At 38.0% G+C, this 24,518-nt stretch overlaps 1 protein-coding gene across 3 annotated transcripts in view; it reads left to right on the top strand.

Moving 5' to 3' along the window:
• Positions 1 to 24,381, top strand: part of MTM1 (myotubularin 1) — a 42,407-nt gene extending 18,026 nt beyond the window's left edge. The window contains exons 8-16 of one of the 3 annotated variants that reach the window (XM_030967557.1): positions 5,780 to 5,863; positions 6,987 to 7,136; positions 8,933 to 9,121; positions 12,144 to 12,329; positions 13,363 to 13,569; positions 17,492 to 17,584; positions 18,427 to 18,540; positions 18,857 to 19,033; positions 21,243 to 24,381. In XM_030967557.1, the coding sequence (XP_030823417.1) occupies positions 5,780 to 5,863; positions 6,987 to 7,136; positions 8,933 to 9,121; positions 12,144 to 12,329; positions 13,363 to 13,569; positions 17,492 to 17,584; positions 18,427 to 18,540; positions 18,857 to 19,033; positions 21,243 to 21,407 (1,365 nt within the window). In that variant the 3' untranslated portion in view covers positions 21,408 to 24,381. Of the gene's footprint in view, positions 1 to 5,779; positions 5,864 to 6,986; positions 7,137 to 8,932; positions 9,122 to 12,143; positions 12,330 to 13,362; positions 13,570 to 17,491; positions 17,585 to 18,426; positions 18,541 to 18,856; positions 19,034 to 19,715; positions 20,793 to 21,239 lie in introns of those variants that run through there. The other 2 variants (XM_030967556.1, XM_030967558.1) reach the window with 2 other exon arrangements.
• The last annotated feature ends 137 nt before the right edge of the window (positions 24,382 to 24,518 follow it).

Here is a 24,518-nt window from a genome sequence, read left to right as displayed (position 1 = left end):
AATTATAAAATGTTAATTTAGCTCAGACCATCTTGTGGAACTGCATCCTGGATGTTTAGCTGGTTCAGGAGCACTGGTGCTTGTACAGCTTTGCAGTGGAAAGAAGATATCATCAGACAATAAAGTTCTAATGCTTTACTGTCCTGATTTTTATCTGTATTTTTATATTTTATATCATATTTTTATATGATTGATTTTCAGCTGTAGTGGAACTTTATCCTAAGAGCTGAGCCTAAACAGGAACTGGTAGAGCTGCCTTGCTTCTGTTTTCTTCATGCTGTTCCATTCTCATACAAATGGATGGTAAATAAAACCCAAAAGATGTTCTGAGTGTACTTATTGTTTTCAAGATTCATCTCCAGTAGCACCATCCCAGTAGCAGTTTGAGAGCCTATAATAAATCACAGGCCTGTTCACAACTGTTCCTCTGTGCCTCAGCATTGTCCTTGGTGCTTACTTCCAGAAGCTGATTCTTGTTTGTCTCCAGTTTGAGCATAGGTTGGGTTCAGATATCCTTGAATCAGTAACATAAAATCTGATAGCTCATCTGACTGACAGCTTTGTTGATGGGAAGCAAGCAGCTGCTGTTGCTATTTGCAAACTTGTGCTAATTGAAAGAAAATTGTTGCTGAAAGTGTTTGCTTTTTTTTTTTAACATTTGAAAAAATAAAAACAAAATAGCCACCCCCCGAGATGTTTTAGGACACCACAAAAGATGAGATATATTTGGTCTCTGTAGTTTAGTTTCTACATAGCAGCTGTTTCACTTCCTGGTCTTACCATGAAAGTACACATCATCATTTTTGTAAGATTGTTCAGCACCAGGGTATCTGCACAGTCTGTGTTTATTCCTAACCCCAGTAGGTCTGTGGAAATGCCCATTTTGGTGAGACTGGTGGCTGTGCTGGCTGACTGGAACTGCTCTGATGTCACTGCTCCTCCTGGCCATGTAAAATGTCTGAGGGTTGGCTCACACCAGTGTTGCTGCTGGATCTGCAGAGATGACTTCAGGTGGAGCAAGGCTGGCAAAGGGGCCTGTCTGACAGAGCACCTGAATTGGCAAAGAGCCCCTTGGCTTGAGGCTTCATTCCTCATGTCACATCAGAGCCAGGGCAGCAGTGGTGTGAGGTGACAGTGTTCACAAAGTTATACCAGCACTACAATGTGTGACCTTAGTTTTTAGATCAACAGGTAAGGTGTAACTAGCTAGGTTGTAGTAATGGCATACTAAACACCATTAATAATGGCAAGGATAATGATGTATTTATTTTTGAATACACTGAGAAACTGTCAGCCTTTACAATGAGTAAAAAGTAGTAATTTATTATATGTAAAAAGCGTACATCGGTGAGTTAGAAATAGAAAATGCAACGGATTTTCTTACAGGTGTGTGGTACCTTCTTATTCTAGTTTTGCTGCTTTCTTCCTTTGCACTGCATAGATTGGTCAAATATTTCCTAGATTGTGTCTACATTATATATTCATGTACAAGTATAACATGTATTTATGTGCTGTGATTCCATACGTAGCTATTGTATTTATATTGATATTTATATATTTACATTACATTTATATTGCTAAATAGACTGCTTGCTAAACTGTAATTGTCAGATTGCAGATGCTTTCTCCTTTACCTCACAGAACTATGTTGTTTTTGAGCAACCAGTGTATTACATATTATTTTTGTGCGCTACATGAGAAGGAGAAATTGAATGTTAAAGACAAGCACTCTGTCTGTAGGAGGCTTAAAAATAGAGACTGTATTGAAATTGTGGGTTAACACCTGCAAGGAAGTAAACTATTATTTGCACAGTGAAGCATAAAAAGTAGGTTACCAAAAATGTTAAGCCTTGTCTGTATCCTTCTCTTTCTTTAGTATAGTTTTAGTTTAGTATTCTTTAATATAATATCATATCATAAAATAATAAATCAGCCTTATGAGAACATGGAGTCAGATTCTCATCTCTCACCTCATCCTGGAGATCCTCACAAACACCACAAGGCAGGATTAACAATGAGAGAAAGGAATTGAATTCTGTGTGTGTAGAGGGAAGAAAAAATGAATGGAGGTCAGGGTGGAGACTCTGAGTACCTAAAGTGTTATTTGGGGAGAAGGAGCATCTAGGAGGGATGTACCATAGATTTGGTGGGAAGATCTGTGAAGAAGGCATAGAACCAACCAACCTTGAATTAGTGTGATATTTGAAAGGCTTTCCTGTGTGAGTGATGGTGCCCTGAGAGGGACTGGCAGGGTTTCTGGGGCCAGGCCATCCTGAGTGCTGCTCATGTTGTTCTGCTCTGACCTTGCTCTGCCCTCTGCATCTGAAGGCTATAAAATACCCACCCAGCTGCTCTGTACCCAGTGTGAGACCTCCCTGCTTCCCTCCCCTTGTGCAAGTGTGTGTGTGTGTGTGAGGGGCTCTAATGTGAAGGAGCCTGTGTCCATAAAAAGCTGAGCCATGGAATTTTACTAAGATAGCACCTCTCAAATCTTACATCAGGTGATAAAGAGAACCTATGCATCTTATAGTGTGAATGGCATTTCTCCTTCCTGTTTATTTCTGTTCCATTTGCCTGCTGCGCTGTAGAATTGCACTCAGATTTCATGCATGGTGAGGTGAAAGCTTCAGCAATGTTGAGTTAATGGAGACATAAACATACAAACATACTGCATTTAATCTGTAATGTTGGATTATTCAGGACAAAAGTAGAAATACGTGGGTCATTAGTGCAGATGTGAAGCTAACCTGAACTATAGCAAACCCTTCTGGGATCTCAATATGTATTTATCACCTTTGCTTGTTCACTCTAATTTGGTTTGTCAGTTTGGTTGCAGTAGAATAATAAAATACCCAATTCAATAAAAAATGTTGCTCATTATCACATTTTCTTTCATTCAAAAATAAGTCATGTCCAAACATGTGCTAAATAATGCTTGTACTGACACAGGTCAGAAAATGTAACTGTATCCAAGCATATATCTTATGTTAAGTATATGATTCTAATAAAATTGTTATAAATGTGGGTTGCTTGTTACAGTCAAGTAAGGTAAATTGTAGTTAGAAATTAAATAGACCTATGTGAATTGAGTATAACTGTATGTAGAGTATTGCATCTGTGTATCTCCTACTCTGTTTCAATGACAACATAACACAGCAATAATTGTGTATTTTGTTGGGAGAAGTGGGCCTAAGGTAGGGTGGGGATGTTGCTGTGTTTCAGACTCCAGCAGTTAGTAGTTCTTGAGTAGTACAATGCAGAAGTTTTCTCTGAATTATTCACATAAAAATCTGAGCCCAAATTTTTCTCCATCCACCTTTGCATTCATGGCAGTGTTCTGTGATTTGTGAAGACTTCAGGTTTTTGCTGGTTGATCTATTCTACTAAAGATTTTTTTTTGATTGAGCAACATAGGAAGAATTTGTAATACCTGAAATATTGACAAAACTGATGAAGAATAATTGTCCACTTAAATGGCTAAGGGCTGTGTGAATGTAAGCTTTAGTAGCAGATGTGGTAAAGCTGCTGTAGCCAAGCATTTGAAATTACTCGTGCTGTACATAGTAGGACATTGTTCTTTCAGAAAGGATTCAATCCATCCCCTCATGCATAATAAATTTAACTCTGATTTTTAAAAGATGAAAACAAAATGCACTTTTTCCTTTGTCTTGTGGATTTTTTGTGGGTGACATGAACAGCATAGCTGCCATTTATTTTTAGTTCAGAACAACACCTTTTTTTATTTTTGTCAGTAAAAACCTGTTCTATGTACCAGCTATCATAGTGCACTGTAATAAACTCATGAGTTTTACTTACCAGGGCTTCAGATGGGTAATTTTTACTTTATCATGAGGAAACTTGCAGTAAGTAGGAACTTAAATAAAATACTTATTCCTGCCTTGAAGACATCTTAGTTGACCTGTTAGAATTCCAGTGTTTCTGTTTTGTACTGTTCTAAGATTCTCCTTTGTCTCTGGGTCCCTGGTGAATTCTTAGCATAGTTGCTCTTTGGGGTCTAGCAAATTCCTTAGGGAGGAGGGGATGGTTCTTGTGTGTAGCTGTGTATTAATAGTTCAGCAAATCAGTTGCATCTACTGCTTCAGATAGTGATATTCCCATTTTGCTGTATTCCTTGTTTGTAATTAACCAACCTTTTTCAGGTTTTTAAATAACTTTTGATACTTGCATCTAATTTTGATGAAATGGGGTTTTTTTCTGATAGAGTAGTTGCCCACCTCTTTATCTGTTCCCTCTGTACCGCTTGATCACTTGAGGGCAGTTTACTTAGTAAAAATAATTTGTAATGTTTACTTGCACTGAAGGTCTGCCTCTTTAAAAATTGTAAAGACATTCAGAAAATAAAACTAGGCAATGCAGTGTTTACTTCTGCAAACTTGCCAACGAGTGCACTTGCTCTAAAATAGTGATTTAATTTAAAATTTTAGTCTGTAAAACTAGTGTCATAAAGCATCTTGAGTGAGCAGTAACATCTTTTTATAATATTTGTTTACTTGAACTACATGAGGAAAAAACTTCTTTTGAGGGGGATTCAGTTTTGTGTTTTGATGTGAGCTGTTCAGTGTTTAAAGCAGTGTAACTTACTGGGCTGAGCAGGATTCCCCAGAGCCTTCCTAAGGTTCAAAGCCTCCTCCTGGGGGGTTGGATGTGGTGCAGGTTTGAAGAATTCCCTTCTCTCTGGAGCTTTGTAGGATGGTATCATGGCACCTTAGGCCACAAGTTTTTTTCTTGCTTACTGGGTTTTCTGCATGTGCGGGATGTTCAGTTTAGTGTTTGGTTTCCCCTTTTAAGGTTTTTTAGTAGCTCAGGAACTTTCAGCTGTTTTGTTACAGATGGGCTGTGATGGGCTCTGCACTGTTTGTGCTCTCTATGCTGTTGCTCACTTAGCTCAGGACAACACATTCTCCGTTGTGTTTTCTTGTTTTGGTTTTTTGTTTGAAACAACTTTGTTTCATGCTCCTTTTGGTGTCTGGAGAGTTTTTAGGCCACCAAAATAAATTTTCTCACATTACTTTTGCTTTCATCCTAAACTATAGAAACAAACTAAGGGAGGAGAAGGGGGTTAGTTAGGTAATACAGCCCACTTGGAATTTGTTGGAAGGAGAAGGAAGATAAAAGGTATGAGGAACTTGCTGGAATGCTCAGTGAGGCTGCTCTGCTGTATAAATGAATTGTGAGAGCAAACAATAAAGCAAGTAAAAAGTAAATAATGTAAGCAGCTAACAGCTTCTTTTTCAATGGCAACTTTTTCAATTTTGTGGAGTTTTACAGTAATTGGGATAGGATGCAGAAGGGCAGCTGCTTCCTAATGGCAATGAATAGCAATTAAAACCTTTTTCCACTTTGAATTTAGCATCTAATGTTGTATGTTGTACTTGAGGCTGTGCCTGTCAGAGAAATTTGGTGAGAAGACAGTAGTTTGTTTAGTCATAATGTGAAATTTGGGAACTAAACCATTCTAAAACATTTCAATCTCCTGACAGTAAAAAATTCAACCTGTTAACCTTTATGATTTCTGTTCTTTTTGTTACCTGGTAACTGTTGTGATATTTTCATTATTTTTTACCAGATCTGTATTTTTTGTTACTTGTTCTTTGCTTCATAGTCTTTCACATACTGGATATAAATGGAAAGAGTGGGGCTGCCATGGAGCAGTCAACCCTATTTTGTAGTCAGCATTAGGGTATAACTGATGATGAGCCCTCATATTTGCTATTTGCAGTCAGAGTTTGGTGTAATAAGCTTCTTTTATATCTTACAGCCTTTTTTTGCCTTTGTAAATGAAGAAAAGTTTCCTGAAAATGGGTGGATGGTGTACAACCCAATGTCTGAATACAGGAGACAGGTGAGTTATTACAGCTGCCATTGCCTGGTGCTTTCACATCTCCCAGCTTGCATAGAGGAATTACTGTTTGTACATTTCTCTTATCAGCTGTTGGGAGAGGATGGAATTGCAACTTAAAGAAAAGTAAAGGAAAGAAATAAAACACTTGAGCCTTTAAAAAAAACTAGAATGTCACAGGAAGGTAATCTTTGCTCTTTGAAGGAAGTTATTGATGCCTCTTACAATGTGCCACTGCTAAGTGAGCACAGGTGGGGAGAATGTGCCAAATATGTACTTGTAGTGTCCTAAACATAGATTGGATTTGTGCTTCTTCCCAAAATGAAGTGGGGGGAAAAAAAGCAGCTGGTTTTAGAAAGAGCATTGCTTTACAGAAATTACAGATGTCTATGAGTATTCTTCCTTGCTCTTTATGTGGTCTTGGAAAAATATCAATGAAAGAGGATGATATTTCATTTTAAAATGTCTGTTAGATACCTAAAGTATGACATTAAAAAATTAAATAGCAAACAATAAGAACTTCCTTAATTTTTTTACCCTCTGTAGTTTTTTTGGTTCATGGTTAGAAGCCTAAGGCCCAAAAAAGGTAAAATACAAACACCCACACAAACCCCACTGTGCATTTGTGGAGGACCTAGCAGTATTTCTCCTGGAAATGCCTTACTGGTCAGAGTGCAACTAGGAGATGTTCTTTCTCTGTAAGAAAGTTACCCCGAATCTTACTTTTAACCTGATGGTAGTACCAAGCTACCAGGAAGAAAGATTCTAGTGAGACTTTCTCCTCCACTTCACCAGCAAGGTGGAAAAGCAGAGCTTTAGGCAAGGAGAGAAAGTATTTTTTTTCCTCAAACCCACAGTTAAAGAAATACATCTCCTAGTTTCAGTCATTGTTTTGAAAGCTACTATAAGGCTAGAATTGTGTTCATAAGGGTATGAGATGGCTCTGCAGCTGTTTAAGGCTGTGAATCTGTCTGCAATGAGCTGGTAATCTTTTTTGCTTCTATTCCTTTGGCATGGTTCTTAGTTAAATTGTTGCTGTGTGGCCATAATGTCATGTAAAATTCAGAAGCAGAATTATTACTTGTCCAGCCAAAAATACATGGACTAAGTGCATGTTGTGTTTTAGGGGCTGCCCAATGAGCGGTGGCGGGTGACTTTCATTAACGAGCACTACGGGCTGTGTGACACGTACCCATCGCTCCTGGTCGTGCCCTACAACGCCACAGATGAGGATCTCAAGAAAGTTGCTGCCTTTAGGTCCCGAAATAGAATCCCAGTGAGTATTGGCTGATGGAAGTTGCCTGAAAGTGTAGCTAGTTATAAGTTACATCCAGATAACTTCTGCTGAACATGACACAGAGGATGCTTTTTTTTTGGAAATGGTTGTGGCAAAATAGTTTTGATTGGCTGGTGGTTTTCACTGCTTGAAACTGGTATCTTAGTCAAACCACATTTCCGTTTTTCCCCCGTCACCCATGACAGCTTCATTGGTTTGAGCTTGACTTGCCCAGTAACAGTGGCCAGCAGTGCAGTTTCCCTTGATGAGGAATGAGCCTTACTGCCATATGCACTGGTTACTCTTGCTGAATGCCCATAAAAAGTAATCACAAATGTTGTCCTGCAAGCAAACCACATGGCATTTAAACATAGTTCCACTGGTCAGTCCTAAAATAAGACCTCATGCATAGTCTCTTTAGTGAATTCTTGGGCTTTTTAATCTGTAGAATAAGAGAAACCCATTTGACTTCTTGAGTTTCTGTAATGAAAATTCTATGAGGTAAGAGAATTTTTATTTATCAGCTCTTTACAGTACTATAGAAAATACTAATTTCTATCCCAATAATCGTTTTAAGTGGTATTTTCTTTTGGCAAACTTGGAAGATGTGCTGGATTCTTAGACAGTATCAGAAAGCTCCTTTAAATCTGTTTCAAACAGATGCACAGCTCAGTATGACAGATATTTATTAGATATGGTATTTACTGACAGACTAGGTCTGTAATTATAAATTTACTACATATACACACATGTGTAGAATATGTAATATGTATAGAATACATATGTGTAATGTATAGCCTGTGCATATAGTTCTAACAACCTAATGGTGTCATCCCTGTCACCTCAAAATTCATGACAGGCCTTTTGGTATGCTTGTACAGTGAGTAATTACCTTGGTAATAGTAATTTTATTAAAATAGTAATTTTAAATAGTAATTTCATTCTTGTCAAGAAATAGCCACTTATCTTCACTCCCCTCCCCCCAGCAGATCTTGTTTCTGATCTACATCTCAAGAATGAACAGTTTCTGAGGATTGGATTTTGGGGGTTTTTTTGTTTGAACTTTGATCTTCTTTTACTCTGTAACCCACAATCTTTGGAGTGGGTGAGAATACTGTTTCTTAAGATTTTTCAACAATGAAATTGCATTTTTTTGCCTGCTTCTTGGGTTTCTTGCTTATCTTTAATCTCTGGCTCTGCATCTGTTCCCTGGGCAGCTCACTGTCTTTTGTGGCAAGTCCTCTCTGGCTCAGAACAACAAAGACAGCCTGTGCTTTGCTCCAGTGCCTTCTCTTTGTAAAGAGGGCTGAGGAACAAAATGTGCTTTAAAGAGAAGAGAAAACATTCAAGATACTGCAGGAAGGTTCAACTTCCCTTCCTTATCCAAAAAAGGGGAAAAGTTGTTCTTGTAAAATTGGAGCATCTTAGTCACCATTTCTACAATCAGTTCATTTTCCTGGGTTGATTTTAGTTTCAGCAGAGATTGCTGTGTTTGTTACTAATTTACTTTTAAGGATATTTGTGTAACCTAAGACTTATAGGAAAATATTAAAATACACATGATTATATAGGTAAGTATGATTTCAGTAAGCATTAAATACGTAAGAGAACTCTTTGGAAGACTATTATTAAATCTTATAAGACTAGAAGCATTTGAGATGTCAAGGGATTGTATTTTGAAGAAATAAATAGAAAGGTGTTAATTTTCATGCTGTGTATTTTAAAGAATATAGCTTTAATCTATGATTTTGTTACTAAAGTGAGTTTCCTCTGCTGTGTGTTTGCCCTGTGGCCAGGTTCTCTCGTGGATTCACCCAGAGACCCAGGCTGCCATCATGCGCTGCAGTCAGCCCCTGGTGGGAATGAGCGGCAAGCGGAACAAGGATGATGAAAGGTACCTCGATATCATCAGGGAGGCCAACGGGCAGATCTCCAAACTGACCATCTATGATGCAAGGCCCAATGTCAATGCAGTTGCAAACAAGGTAAACAGATGCTTCTAATGTCTTCGTTTTGAAGAGAATGAGGAGGAGACTTACTTTGCAGTTTTCTGTGAGGAAGTTTTGGAGAGTAGTAGTAATCTTAATATAGATAAATTTATATAATTAACTACTGAGCCTCAAGGCCATGAAAGGACATGAGTGTCTAAAATAGGTCCCTAGGCAGAGTTTCAGGACCATATGTGGATTTCCAGACACATTTTACCGTGTCTGTTCTCAGCCAAGCACAGATCTTAGGATGAGACTGAAGTTGGGCGTGACTCCACTCTGCATTGGTCTGTAGAGCATGTCCCCTGTTGGAATGACAGCCACCTCTGTGCAACCTGCGGATGGTCTGGGAAAATTCCTTCCTAGAAAGGATGTGTGCATAAAGCCAAGCCCACTGACAGGCATCTTTTGTTTGGGTCTTCCTAACCGTTACATGGACTATTTCAGACCTATCCTGGCATCCATCAAATACAGAGAAAGTGATAAATAGGTTAATTTGGGTGTTTGCAGTGTAAACAGCACTATGGGTATGATCTTGGATGCCTTGGTACCTGTTGTTCTTCCCCAAGTGCTTGCAGTTGGTAAGTACAGAAACAGTGTTTTCATTGGGTAAGGCGACTGTTTCTTTGCATCAAAACCTAAGTGGGATCAGAATCATACCAGCCCAGGCTGGAACAGATCTTGAAAAATCATGTCCTCTAACCTGTCAGGAAGAAAAGGTATGCCTGTGGATTGCTTTGTCCTCTGCTTCCCCTTCAGCTCTGTTGAGGATTAGATTATTTAGGCAAGCTCAGATAATGCCAGTACACTGTGTCAGTGTTGTTTTTGGCATGGAGCACAGTAGACATGGATGTGCTCCATCTTTATATGCAAAAACCATGTTAGGGAGTGGTGGTGATGGAGACAAGTTTAATGCTTTTGTTTTGAGAGAATGTGCCACACCTGGGGATAGTCCCTTAGCAAACACAAATGAAGGGACATGCTCTTCAGTACTTACTAGTGAAGGTGTGTGTCTGCACAGCAAAGAGCATGAGAGCTGAGCTCAAGAGCGTTTGAGACCTGAGTGAAATGATAAGTGTTCTTATCTGGAAATAAGGAATTCCAGCTTCCGAATAGTTTTGTGGAACAAAGCAAACACCAATTCAGTGAAATGAGTCCTCTTCAGTGTTTGTGCTGAAAGGAATATGAAATGGTAAAACTTGTTTGCATCTAAGAGGTTTATGTGTAACAGATGTTAATTTGCTTTCAAGAATAACAATAATAATTCAAGGGGGACAATAATACTGGCAGGTTGCTCTGTGCAAGTTAGGTGCCCCTATTTGTACCTGTACAGCCTTCTCTATAATACAGAATGTAGTTTGTTAAGCCTTGATACTATGTTTGTGTTTATAGCACACATTCTTTCAGAGACTTTATCCTAGGGGCTGTTTTAGCCTGATGGTTTGTATTTTGAGGGTCTGCCTCAGTTGTTTGCATTTGACTGTACAAATCCCATTGTCCTCTGCACACTGAATTTTTATGGGTGAACAAAACATGTCATCATTCTATTTGCCTTGTGGAAAGATTGTCAGTTGCATCTTTGAAACAAATGGGGTAAAAAATTGAGTTTGTCCAAGAACTGCAGAAAAATTTTAGGTAATGTCTTATAGACAAACTTGATATGTACATGTTTTAATTAATTCTTCTATATCTAAATGTGAAATGCTCAATCAAAGCAGTAGACACGGTAGGGTACATTTCTGGGTCTGAGGGAGAATGACATAAAAAGTGCAAATCAGTGTTGATCAGCTCTGAAATTATTTTGTGAACATCTGTGGAGATTTGTCTAAGCAAAATCTTGGGCTGTGCTACTCAGGTGCTGCTGTGTTTCTTGTACATAGGTCAAGACAGTCAGGAGCTGCAGCAGCCCTGATGCTGAAATTGCAGTCATTCCTCACAAAGACTTCATAACAATCAAAGGAAAGGGAAAAATACTTCTTTCACTGCAGAGCCTGACAGCTCTGATAATAACCCCACATCTGAGAGAAGAGCACAGAATAGAGATACTGTGCTGCTGTACAGCCATGTAGGTGGCACTCCTGGGGAAAGGCTACACTGTGCTTTAGGTTCTTGTCTGATGTGTAGCTGGTGCCTGCAATGGCCTATAAAGGCAAAATATATTTATCCAAATTTATGGCATGTTTTTGCTGTCTGCAGGAAATGCTGCAATTTTGAGGGAGCTGGTGATGTTTAGTCTGGAGAAAAGGAGGCTCAGGAGGGACCTTATCACTTTATACAACTGCCTGAAAGGAGGTTGTAGCCAGGTAGGGGTCAGGCTCTTCTCCTGAGTAACAAGTGATGGGGCAAGAGTAAATGGCCTCAAGTTGCATCAGGAGAAGTTTAAATTGGATATCAGGGAAATTTTATTTCCAGAAAGGCTGTCCAGGGAAGTGGTTGAATCACGGTCCCTGGAAGTATTTAAAAGATGTGGCACTTGGTGTGGTTTATTGGTGGGCCTTGCACTGCTGGATTAATGGCTGGACTCAGTGATCTTAAAGGTCTTTTCCAAGCCAAACAATTTCATGTTTATCTTTGAAAAGTCTCATTGGTGGCTTTGTGCTCTAAAATATGTGTGGGTTTTCTGCTTTCTTTTGTGACCAGGCACATCCTCTGTAGTGGTGATGGTGAAATGTTTTGAAAGAACAGCAGCGGAGCAGACTTTTTACTTATGTGGCTCTTTAATATCTTAACAGTCTAAACATGTGTTTAGTCTTCAGCACTAAAATTAAGTTTTAGAGAAGTTAAAGTTAGCTTAATGTTGTTGCTAATTTACTTCTTGATGACAGAATCTAAGGTTCTTAAACATAATTTTTGAATTAAAGGTATCTTATTCTTAACTGAACTCTTAAATTTAAATTTATTTGGCCAAACATTTTATCACTTTTGTCTATTTCCATGTCAAATGGCATTCATTCCTTTCTTGCTCGGTTGAAAAGAATGTATATATGACTAAAGTTAATTTCAGATCTCTTGTTTGTAGGCAACTGGGGGAGGATATGAAGGTGAAGATGCATATCCCAATGCAGAACTTACCTTCCTGGACATTCATAATATTCATGTCATGCGGGAATCTTTGAAGAAGTTGAAGGACATTGTTTATCCTAATGTGGAAGAATCACACTGGTTGTCAAGTCTGGAATCAACCCATTGGTTAGAGCATATAAAGGTAACTTTTCCTTGATTGTTTGAAAGATGTTTGTCTAAATCTGTCATGTCATACTTGCTTTCTTTGCTAAGCTTTGAAATAGTCCTAGAACACATCAAACTACTTGGACTACCAAAACAACATCTCTGAGTGTTGGCTTTTTTTGCCAACTAATCTTAAAGTATGTTATGAGACTCATAACTAAGCAACAGGTGAAACTGAATGTTTGTTGCATGCCTCAAGTTAAGAGTCTTTAGTAGAAGAATGCATTCTTAGTCCGATTGGCTTTACTGCATGAGAACTGATTTATTTTGGTTTCTTGACATACAGGCCTGCAGGTGACTGTCATTGTGAGATATTAGTAAATACTTTAGTTGTCAGTGTGTATGTGACTTTATTTTATGAATTATGGTTTTGTAAATAAATCTTGTAAATTTATTTGTAAATTTTGTAATTTTCATCTGGTAGCACAAATAAACTACTTAAGCTGGTAATTCACCAGTGTTCTTACTAGTTGACCTTTGGATCTTTTGCCTCAAGTACAGCTGTGCAAAAGTAATTAGAGTATTATGTAATGAATCCTGCTTCATAAAATCTTCATCTTAATTTAATATTTGGGAAAAAAGTATATTAGAAGGGTGCAAGCTCCTTTTTCCAACAACCGAGATAATTCAGTCATTTAGTTCAAAGAAAGGAGTCAAATGGAATAACACTGAATTTTTAGAGAGTATATCCTATGGTAAATCCCCTCTTTCTTTGAAAAAGAAGCTTATGTTCTTTGGTTTATCAAGGTTACTGTTTTCTGTCCCGTTTTTTAAGAATTTGCTGTGAGATGAATTTGATCTTACTAAGGGATTAGGGAACCAATCTGTTTCTCTATTTTTATGCAAGAAATTCACTTGATCTCCTAGAAAATTCTTTGTCAATTAACTACACTGCTCTTTTCAGGCCTTTTAATGGAAACATCATTATTTCAGATACAAAGAAATCAAAGTAGTGTTACCATTAGAGCAGAAATAAGCTGTGTTTGTTTGGTGTGTGTTGCTCTGGCCAGCTGGTGCTGACAGGAGCTATCCAGGTGGCAGACAAGGTGTCGTCGGGCCGGAGCTCGGTGCTGGTTCACTGCAGCGACGGCTGGGACCGCACGGCTCAGCTCACCTCCCTGGCCATGCTCATGCTGGACAGCTACTACAGAACCATCCAAGGCTTTGAAGTTCTGGTGCAGAAAGAGTGGATCAGCTTTGGACACAAGTTTGCATCGGTAAGAATTAGAAGATAATTGTAAAGACTATGCAGTATTAACTTTTTGAAAAGCTTCCAGTGTTAAACTGCTCGCTTTGCATCAGGGTTTGATAATTCCTTTCATTATTTTTGAATTTACATTTAAAACATTTCCAGGTAAACTGAGCAGAACTTTTAGGTTTGGACCTGTTTGATGGATATTTTTTGTGCTATTCTTTCTCTGAGAACTCATATGTTGTCCTTTGCATCCTTTTAAAAGCATGGAATTGTGACGGTGTTCGCAGGGGTCTTAGGATGAGGGAAGAGACGAGAATGTTGACTCCATGTTTCAGAAGGCTTGATTTCTTATTTTGTGATATACATTATATTAAAACTATACTAAAAGAATAGAAGAAAGGATTTCATCAGAAGGCTAGCTAAGAATAGAAAAGGAATGGAATGATAACAAAAACTAGTGTCTCGGACAGAGAGTCTGAGCCGGCTGACTGTGATTGGCCATTAATCAGAAACAACCACATGAGACCAATCACAGATGCACCTGTTGCATTCCACAGCAGCAGATAATCATTGTTTACATTTTGTTCCTGAGGCCTCTCAGCTTCTCAGGAGAGAAAATCCTAAGGAAAGGATTTTTCAGAAAATATCATGGCTACATGGAATTGCTAGGGTCGCTGTGGTTATTGAGAAAATACAGAGGCAGAAAGAAAATAAGGAGGCAGAAAAATTGTGTCCTCAAATTCTTCAGCTGAAGATCAGATAAAGCTGGGACATGAGGTTCTCCATCACTCTTTCTTTGGACTGTTTTGACTGTCACAAGGAGCAGATAAATGAGTCTGACCCATGTCTTCTAAGAGAGATTTTGCATGCTGATTCCCAAATATTCTAAACTTGTCATAACAGCTCCCAAGAAGCTGTCACTGGCAATGCTGGCTCAACTTCTGTTCAGTTGTCTTCTGGGCAGAAGGTTAGAAGCTCAGAAGGTTCAAGTAGTTTCTTCCATAGGAAGTCCTTAATATTTCACAGGTATGTGAATAATTTTCATGGAAAATTCACAGAATATTCTGAGTTGGAAGGGACCCTGTTCATCCTTTTTGTGTTAGAAAACTTTTCAAAGTCTTTGTGGAACTTTTTCTAAATGTGGCAGCTAACCATTTAACCAGGAAATCCGTATGAGGAACCTGGAGGAGCCGATTAGGTTGCCATGGACACTGTGCTGTTACTTAGTATAAACATTACAGCAGTGCTACTTGTTGGAGCTGAACCCCGTAATTCACAGTAAGTTTCTACAACTTCAATAGAAGTTACTTGCATGGATCTTTTGTCCCTAGTGGAGTATTCTAAAGATGTTCATATTGCTAAAATTCAGAAGATAGGCAATCTAGAAAAAATCAAGAAATAGAAAAATATACCTACCTGTGTGTTTCATGCCCATTTTACATTTGCAAACATGAAGAGTGTTGTAGTCATTTGGAAATCCATGTATAGCTACTCAGCATAAATCACCTCACCATTTCCATGTGCTTGTAGGCTGTGACAATTTCTGACCTGACATTCAAAAGGTGCTTTGAGGCTTAGCAGGTTTGTATTTTGGGTATTGGGAGTGATAGCTGATGTAGTCGGGTTTTTTGTGTACTTACTTGTGGTCTTTTAGCAGTGATATGTTCTATAAACTTTTAGTATTCTGTCTTGGTACAGCCACAGGAAAATGTGAATCCAGTGTCTTGGGTTTTTATTCTCACATTTTATTTTGTACTTCAAAAAGTTAAGAGTCAGGATGCAGATAAAATTAGATGGTATAACTAGGGCACTTGAAGTCAAACACATGTGTTATGGTTTACCACAGATCTTAAAAAGAGATCTGTGTGTTCTTCATCATTATTAATAAATTCAAGTAATCTATGTTTCTTTTTGTTAAACCATTCATTTTAGTTGGATAATCAAAGGATTTTGTTCTCCTTCAACAGATGTTTTTTTCCAAATAATGAGGCAGGACTTGGCATCCCTTCCAGATGATTCACTCAGTCCATTGGTTCATGTCTGACAATGTAGCAGCAATAAGAGTGATTTAAGTAGTTGCTTTTGCTTAAACTGCTATTTTCCCAACTTGCTCAGTCAAGTAGCAATCTCTGGAAATGGTTGAAGCCACTCTTTAGCCATCTGCTGTAATCTGAGAGTACTGTAAATTTTTATTTGATGGGTTATTTAGCTTATAGTGAAAGTCAGTCTTTTCTGGAGTGTTCTGTAGAAGTGGTGGAGTCACCATCCCTGGAGAGATTTAAGACATGTGATGTGTTGCTTGGGGACATGGCTTAGTGGTGGACTTGTCACTTCTGGGTTAACAGTTGGACCCCATGATCTCAAAGGGCTTTTCTAACCTTCACTATTCTATGACAAAAAAATTATAATGCAAGCAGAAAATATTATGATCATTCATACTCCTTTTTAGCTGGGTAATTATGTGATAGAATTGTGACATTGAATAGTGAGAACCAGACACTTAGTGCAGTTAGAGCAGTTCCTGAACCTCATCTCTGAAACTGTTGTTGTTTCATTTTCCTTTAGTAGGGAGTTGAAGGGTAGAGCATTACTTACGTTGTCTGGGTTGGTGCAAGCTTCATGTTTTTATGATACCAGGGTGGCAATTTGGATTATTTAATATCAAGTAACCAAATAGTAGGCTACTTAATAGTTCCTCTCCATATTTTATATTAAATGAGGTGAACAATAAATGTCCTTGTTGAAAAGGAATTCCCTGCCCCAAGTTTTCTATGTGTGCTGAATTTAGTGCACTCTCCAGATGATAAATTTGCTTATGTGGAATTTAATTCTAATTATGTATTCAAATATGAGACAATTATAGATGGAAAATAGCCATCCTGAAACTGCTAACTATAGTGGAAGTGGACAGACTTTCACTCCTTACTGAACACATATATGACTCTTAATGCATATTGAGTATTTCAAACCATGAAAACTGAAGAGCAAGGAAGCCAATTTGGTTTTCTTCTTTATAGCCCTTTTCTAGTCATTTGTTACTGTTGACTGAGTTCAGCTGTAATTCCTCATCTCCCTCTATTTCCTCCCATTCAATTCTATTATTTTAAACTATCTTGGAAGCCATTGTACAGAGTAGTGTACTGCTCTTATGATTTTCATGTCCTTGAGGCATTAAGCTCAATTTTACAGGCAGATAGACAACATCTCAGGTCAACATACTTGCTTTTCTTTTGTCTCCTCCAGCAAGTACATTCAAACAGAATTATGGAATGAAAAGAAACTCTTTTTCCCTGAATCTCTTACCTGTTCTCAACTATCAAATGCAAAAAGGAAGTAAAACAGCTTTTACCAAATCTACTTTTTGTCTGTGGGGCAAATTCCTTTGATTGTTCCTTTGGGCACCTCAGAATAAGGGGCTCACCTGAACTTAAACAATGTGTTAATTTTGTGTCAAGAACATGGACTTTTTTTGATCTTGTTCATGTTTGCCTACTATCTCAGGGTGAATATTAAGGTTCAAGAATGGAGGAGAAAGAGAAGATTATGTATGGATAATTTGATGATCTAGGTCCTGCAGTAGTTTAAAATAAAGACAAAGTATGCAGCTTGGCTTTTGACAGACTGTCCATGTAAATGTAGTTCAGAATATGTCTGGATTATTTAAGTAATGGATGCTTCAACAGTTCTGCTCATCTAAAAATCAACAGGTTTTTATAACAGGACCAGTTGTCAGTTTGGAATTTATTTCAGATATCTTTGGAACAGCTTTGCAGGGTTTCTATATCTGAATCTCTCCTCCTTGGTGCAGTAACTAATTTTGAAATTTTAACGGTGGGTTGCTTTATTGCAAAAGAATTAATGCTCTAGTACCAAACAAGAAACCATGTCTGTTGCCATAAAATATCATGTTTCAGTTAACTGGAGGCTGCTTTGCTTCATTTCAGAGAATAGGCCACGGTGATAAAAATCATGCTGATACTGACAGATCGCCCATCTTTCTGCAGTTTATTGATTGTGTGTGGCAGATGTCTAAACAGGTATGTGCTGATGTTCTTCAGAAGGTAACAGTGTGAAGAGATTACTGAACTAAAACCCTAAATCTTCATTTTTTTGGAAAAAGTATTTGAAGAGGATAGCATACCCCTCTGCTCTGGCCTGTAGTAAAAAAGAGTGTATTTACTTTTTTGAAAGTGATATAACCACAGGCTGTGGTTTTGTTGCTGGACATGGCACTGGCTGTGCAGGCATGACTGGTGTTCCTGGATATGGGATTCTCAGACACATTCTGAGGGATTTTTCAACCTGGCAGAAAGCTTTTACAGGAATTGCACCCAACTGTCTTAATGGGGTCTGATGTTTTGTTTGACCATTTTGTGAAGCTGTCCCTTGAACTGCAGGGACACTTGTTATTTTATCTATGCTTAAAAACGAAGCTAGGGAGCTTTTGAGTGCTGTGATTTAAACATCGTAATGTCAGTAAGTAATGAAACAGAGCAGTGAACTTAGTCCACTTAGGGCTAAGGATCAGGACCTTTATTTTCCTGTATGGTGCTGGACTGCAAGAATGCACTGAAGAGATCTTACTCTGTCTTGCTAGTAAAAGTGTATGTGTAACCATTCTGTACTTTATTATTTTTATAAATTAAAGGTAGGTAGAACATTTTGAGAAGAGATTTTTCAGTGACTAGTTTGAGAAAGTTGAACACCTTGTGTCATTGGAACACTTAGTCTGCTATACAGTATATGAAAGCATTATCTCAAAAATTATTTGTAGATGTATCCACACTTCTAAACTCTGCTTTCAGCCTTTTAACCAGGGCATGTGCATATCCGCCTGCATTTTCCATGTAAACAATGAGTTTGTCTTTCCTGGTTTTAGTTTCCTACGGCCTTTGAATTCAATGAGCAGTTCCTGATTACGATCCTGGATCACTTGTACAGCTGCCGCTTTGGCACTTTCCTGTATAACAGCGAGTTCCTCAGAGAAAAAGAGGTTGGTCAAACCACTAATTGTGTCATTGCATTGCTGCCTTTACTCTAGATGATAGCAAAATTTTTTGGTTGTATTGTATTTGGTTATAGCCCTTGCAGACAGTGATTTTGAACTGGCTTTTTTTCTTATAGAATAGTGCCATGCAGTTACTAAAATACTTGTCAAGCATTGGGTTTGGAATCTTTATAATGCAGTAATGTATTATGCTTCTAAGTAAACCAGAAGTGTACTAATTTTGGAATGTAACAACGGCTTCTATGATGGATTTCTTGATTTTATGCATGTATTTACTGTCCTTATTTTGATTTCATTTTAGAAAGTGACTGAGAGAACGTTATCCTTATGGTCTTTGATAAACAGTGACAAATCTAAATACACCAATGCTTTTTATAGTAAAGAGCTAAATCGAGCACTCTATCCTGTAGCCAGCATGCGGCATTTAGAGCTCTGGGTTAATTACTACATCAGGTGGAACCCCAGGATTCGGCAACAAGTAAGTAAATTCTCTATAACATACTAAAAATGCTCTTAGACATTGGAAATAAGGATTTTGTAGAGCAGTACCTGTAATCTGTTCAGGTTTTTAATGTTTATTTATTTGTAAAGATGGAGGAAAAAGTTTAAGCAATTATTTAGCTGTCTCTTAGCTCATTGAATTTATTTCTCTGTTTAGTGGCAAGTCATCCTTGAGCTCTTTCTAGCTCTTTTTATTGTCCACATGTCTAAGGGCATTTGATGCTACTAAATCCTGAGTGACAATGCTTAGAAATGGGGCTTGCTGATTCCTGAAGAGATGGAGCATTAGCAACACAAACACAGTTGCATTTGCTTGGTCTTTCTCATTTTGCTGAGAGAGGGTATGAAACAATTTACAAATGAAATGACCTGTTGAGTCTTTCCTCTTTCAAAGCTATATGTATTGATGGTAAGATTTAATATTTTTATGTAACATTGATGACCTAGCATTGTTTACACTGTGGATGAAAGCTGTTACTGAAAATTGTACAGGTAGATCAGATTGGAAGTCCAGAAAAGCTTTTATCAAATGACACATAGTTCATTTCTGTGGTTTTAATCCATATGGACACTCAGTGTTTGTTACAGTCTTGCTGGAAATCTCCACCATGTGGCAGATACAGATTTTTGTATAGAGACTTTTTTGTCCTTTTTAACAGCCTGTGGAGATTTGAGTAGAAGATAAAGAAGCAATTTGCTTGACAGAAGCAGTCTTCACAGTCCAGCCTTTGGAATGAGTCAGTAGTTTTCAAGCAATACACTTCCTTTTGCACAGCTGATCTCCTGTATTATTTAGAGCACTTTAGAGGCTTCAGGAAAGCCTGGCAGTTTGCTATGGCTTTTTACAAATACATTGCCTATTGGAATTGGAAGTCCTGGTTTTAAAGCTTTTGTTGCTTGTTGTGAAAGATGAGGGTGTTTTGCAAAAGGCAAATATAAAGATTTATTTTAGAAAATAAAGGATTATAAGACATGCAGATTAGCTGTAGATCTACTTAAAAATGCAGTTTGCCATTATTCAGGAGAGCTTTTTGGCAGGAGTTTCTTCTTGGAAATGCAAACCCAAGTGACAGTATTCCATGCTGCTACTACTGGTCCCTAATTTTCACCATTTTTGTACACAAAATGTAACTTTTTTTCCTGCACATAAAATTTATGCTTCATCTTCAGTTAAGCAACTGAGTAATGACATGTGGCCTGAACCATTTTTAAATGACCTTTCTTAGTCCATTCCTTAGAGTTATGTTCTGCTAGCAAAATTATTATCCTACATCACCAGTCATCTTAGTACCTACATCAGCATTGATCCAACTTCCACAGTTGCCTCAGCATTCACCATGATCCTCAGATGGGTGCACAGTGAGTGGTGCATCCCAGAGTGCTGGTTGAACTGGTTTTGAACTGGTGAGGTGTTCAGCCATTTGCTGCTGAAACTCCACTGCTGATAGCTTTGAATTACAGGCAGTTAACTGTGAAACAGCAACATCTTCTAGACAGGTATATTCAGCTGAAGGTAACTTAAGGCTCTCTCTCTGCTTTGGACATCTGTAATAGTTCTTTTCCATTTGTTTCATTAGGCTGAAAAGGAAGTTAAGCTCAAAGTAGAAATAGTTAAAAGGCTCTTTCTGAGTAATCTCCTGAAAGCCAGAGCAGTTGATTTTAAACATGTGCAAATCACTTTAAAAAGTTTTTTCATTTATTTCCACTAAGTTGCAAATTAACTATTAAAAACTCAATTTCATCGGTGAGAGAAGTTATTTAAGCTGAAGACATGGATCTTAAATCTGATCAGTGTAGCTAAAATAATCTGGCTAAACACTGTGTTTTATGGAAGATACTGAGACATTTGGCTTCTGGACTCTAAAACCTTTTAGTAAGTCAAGAAAAAAGCTTTGGTCAAGATATACAAGTAACTGTCTTGCACACAATATTAGATAACAAGAAAATAAAATCCATATGTTCCAGGAAGTGGCATCTGATTTTACTGAGTTAGGACAAAGGATTTTGTGCCAAGATGGACTTTGGGGGAGACAGCTGGAAGGCAGAGGGCTCTCAGGTCACAGCAGCAAGTGGTTCTGTTTAGCTCTGATGTGCTACACCTGCCAGGAAGCCCTGGATACTCGAGCAGCCTGTGTGCAAGTAGCTGGAGTGAAGTGCTCAGACTAACATGGATCTCTTCCCAGCAGCCAAACCCCATGGAGCAGCGTTACCTGGAGCTCCTTGCCTTGCGTGATGATTATATCAGGAGACTTGAAGAGCTTCAGATCACAAATAATTCTAAGATATCCAACTCATCAGCCTCATCAACATCTCCCTCACAAATGGTGTCCCAAGTACAAACACATTTTTGAAGAAAATGATGGCTTCTTTCTATACTGTAATGGCAAGTGGTGCTTAACATAGATCTCTAAAGAGGAATATTCTAATGCCTTACATTAGACTGTCCTAACACAAATTATTTTAGACTGTCTTCATTTGAGGAGGACTTCAAAACAAACAAACCCAGCTCTTCGATTACGTGCCTTTCAGAACCTGTGGACTGGGAACATTATTAATCAACTCATAGCTATGGAGATGGAGGGCTTTGAGAGTTATTTTGGTAGGTCTGGTAAAAGTTAAATTGATATATTGTTTTCATAAGAATGCTTTAATTTATTACATTTTAGGTCATGTTTTTGTAAGGAAATTCATGCTCAGTCTTACCTGTCATGAATAAACACAATAATGGCAATAGGAATATTAACACTGTATATAATTAGGTATGTCTGTATTCCTGTTAGGAATACATTCATGGAGTTCATGAGAGAAAAATAAATTATATTGCAAGATGTCAGAGAGAAGTGTTGAAACTTTCTGATTACCCAAGAATTCCAAATTTTCCTTTTTTTAAATAAACAGAAATATGGAAGGCATTTCAGTGATATGCTTCTAAATAAAAATTCAAATAGCTCAGTAGATATCAAAATAAAAGAAACTTTTTTATTGTAAATTGATTTTATTTTTAAAAAAAAACCATGAAAGTTGTACTGGTTTCTGAGAAGTTCTGTTTGGGCTAGCTGTTCAACACTAAAGTACAGTAAAAATTATCACTGTGGGCAGTAGTGGTTCTTTGGATTAATACAGAATTAAATGTTTCCAAAAGAAGGTTTATAAAATGAAAAACAGAACCACAGAGACATTGCTTAAATATCCAGCAATAGCCATAGTATTAAAGCTTCTGTTTGTCTTTTAAAAATAAATGTGCCTGTTTAAAGGAGCTTTTATACCAAAGTAGACAAAAATTCTCAGTTATAGATAATTTTGAAAACTTGTACATTTATACTTTACCGTTTAATTTAACTCCTGTTCAGCAAATTTATTCTAATGTATTTAAGGGGCTTCAGTATCCAAGATTTGCATATAGTGTGTGCACTTATATATTGAACATTTAAGTGAGCTCTAGTTTCAAGCCTACCTTTCAGAGGCTTTTTGTAAATCTTTAATTTGTTCCTTTCAGGTAATTTTTAAATAGTTGCAAGCATTTCTTATGACAGTACAAACTTTGCTCTTGATATTTAATTAAAATTTTGCATATTCTCATAAGTTTAATGATATTCAAGCAATCCAGGAAATACTGCAAATCAGAATCTGTAAAGGACTCTAATATTGTTATTTTAAAGGAAATATTTTGATGCTTGAGGCTTCTGTCATTGTAAATTATTGTACATGTGGTGAGTTTTGATCTGCAAGATATAATAGGATTATATATAAAGTTTTGTGTAAGTGTATATAATATAGTTTATTAGAAATTCTGCAAGTTTATAAAGTGTAAATATTTTGCATATGAAAACTAAATTTAAAGGTATAGTTCCATAAAATAAGTCAAAGTTTAGAGGACATTGAATATTTAAAACAGTATAGTATTTTTTCAAAGGAATAAAAATATACCGCCTCTGGATTTAATTCAGTATATGCACTGAGTTGCACTGTGTTTTCAGGGAAGTTCAGAGCATACAGCATGTGTGCTCTAAATATGCAGAATTATATGACTTTTGTCCTCTAAATTTCATTCTCCCATCTATGCTCTCCAGTATGTGTATCCAAAATAACAATGTTGTCCCTCAATCTTGACTTGTTAAGATTCATTGCGTCAGATAAATGAAGAAGGATACTCAGTTGTTCATGATGTATTTTACATTTTGAAAGCTATGCATACTCTGGTATACTTGCCTTCTACTTACTTGTGGTTTATTTAAAGAAAACGCTATTTTTATTAGAATATTTAAAGTTTCTGTATTTGAGTTTAACATATTGGTGACATCTCTGAGCGGTGTGATTAAGTTCTGAAAATCTAATAGTTTTTACTGTGTAAACACTACATGATAACCTGTTACATTTGGGAAAGTGTCATGTAACGGAAAGGATCTTTTTGCACTTACTTCATTACATATTACTTTGTATTGCTCTTCAGCTGAATTTGTCTTTGAAGCTCTCTAACATGGCTCTGCAGGCTTGGAATTTTTCAAGTCAGCAGATAGGACATGTGTTTTAATTGTTTTTACGTATGAGACCAACATAAAGGTGATTTTAATCCAGTATGTTCTGGAAAATACTACTTGTGAATGTAGGCATACAGATTTATCAGTGCTAGCAGAACATCTCTCTCCTTCCCCCATGACTGGGTGCTCTGGGCTGTTCTGCACAGACCTCCTGTCCTCTGTGCACACCGGTCCCTGCCAGGAGCACACCTGGGGAAGCTTCTGAGCTCGTGAGGATGAGACTTGCAGGCGCTGAGTGCCTTTTCTAGGAGGGGTGAAAAAGCAGAGCTGGGGTGTCAGCATCACCAGCAATGAATGCCCAATATCCCATAAGAAATGTCAGTCTTGGAATGCTAGTTTAGGTTTTTTGTATTCTTCCTTCCATGGACATGAGGAGAATAAGCTAGGTTTTGTGCTGGGCTTCTGTTACTTATTTAGAAAGGTTATTTGTTGAATGCCTTCTTTATTTGCTCATGCCTTACCCTTCTCCCCAGTATCAGTAATGGCTGTACCTAAGACATGACTCGTGTGCTACCTCCTTTTGATGTATTGTTAACCTCTGCCTTGAGTTCAGATGTTGTGTCGCAGCGAGCATTCTGTCATGCATGAGAAAACATGATCAGTATGATCAGTACCAGCGCAGATCTCCTCAGTACTGCCGCTTCCTCACTAACCATATGGGCCGCTCTCCTTCGATGCCGCGGGACTGCTCTGGAGCCGGGCCCTACGTGCCAGGCCGTGGGTCGGGGGAGAGCAGTGAACAGCATCCGTCTGCCGTGTATGTGCGGGGAGGGGAAAATAAAGATGTCCGTGCTGAACTCTGTGCCTCTACCAGCCCTTTTCCTGCCGCGTCTCCGTGCTGGGGCCGGAATGGGCGGCGGGCGGGAGTTGCCGTCCCTCGGCCCGGCCCTCCCTCAGCCCGGCCCGGCCCCGCCGCCCGTCCGC

The sequence above is a fragment of the Camarhynchus parvulus genome, chromosome 4A (assembly GCF_901933205.1).
Source record: "Camarhynchus parvulus chromosome 4A, STF_HiC, whole genome shotgun sequence".
In the NCBI taxonomy this organism is placed as follows: Eukaryota; Metazoa; Chordata; class Aves; order Passeriformes; family Thraupidae; genus Camarhynchus; species Camarhynchus parvulus.
Note: the sequence above shows the minus strand (reverse complement) of the source record. Positions and strands in the feature narration are given on the sequence as shown.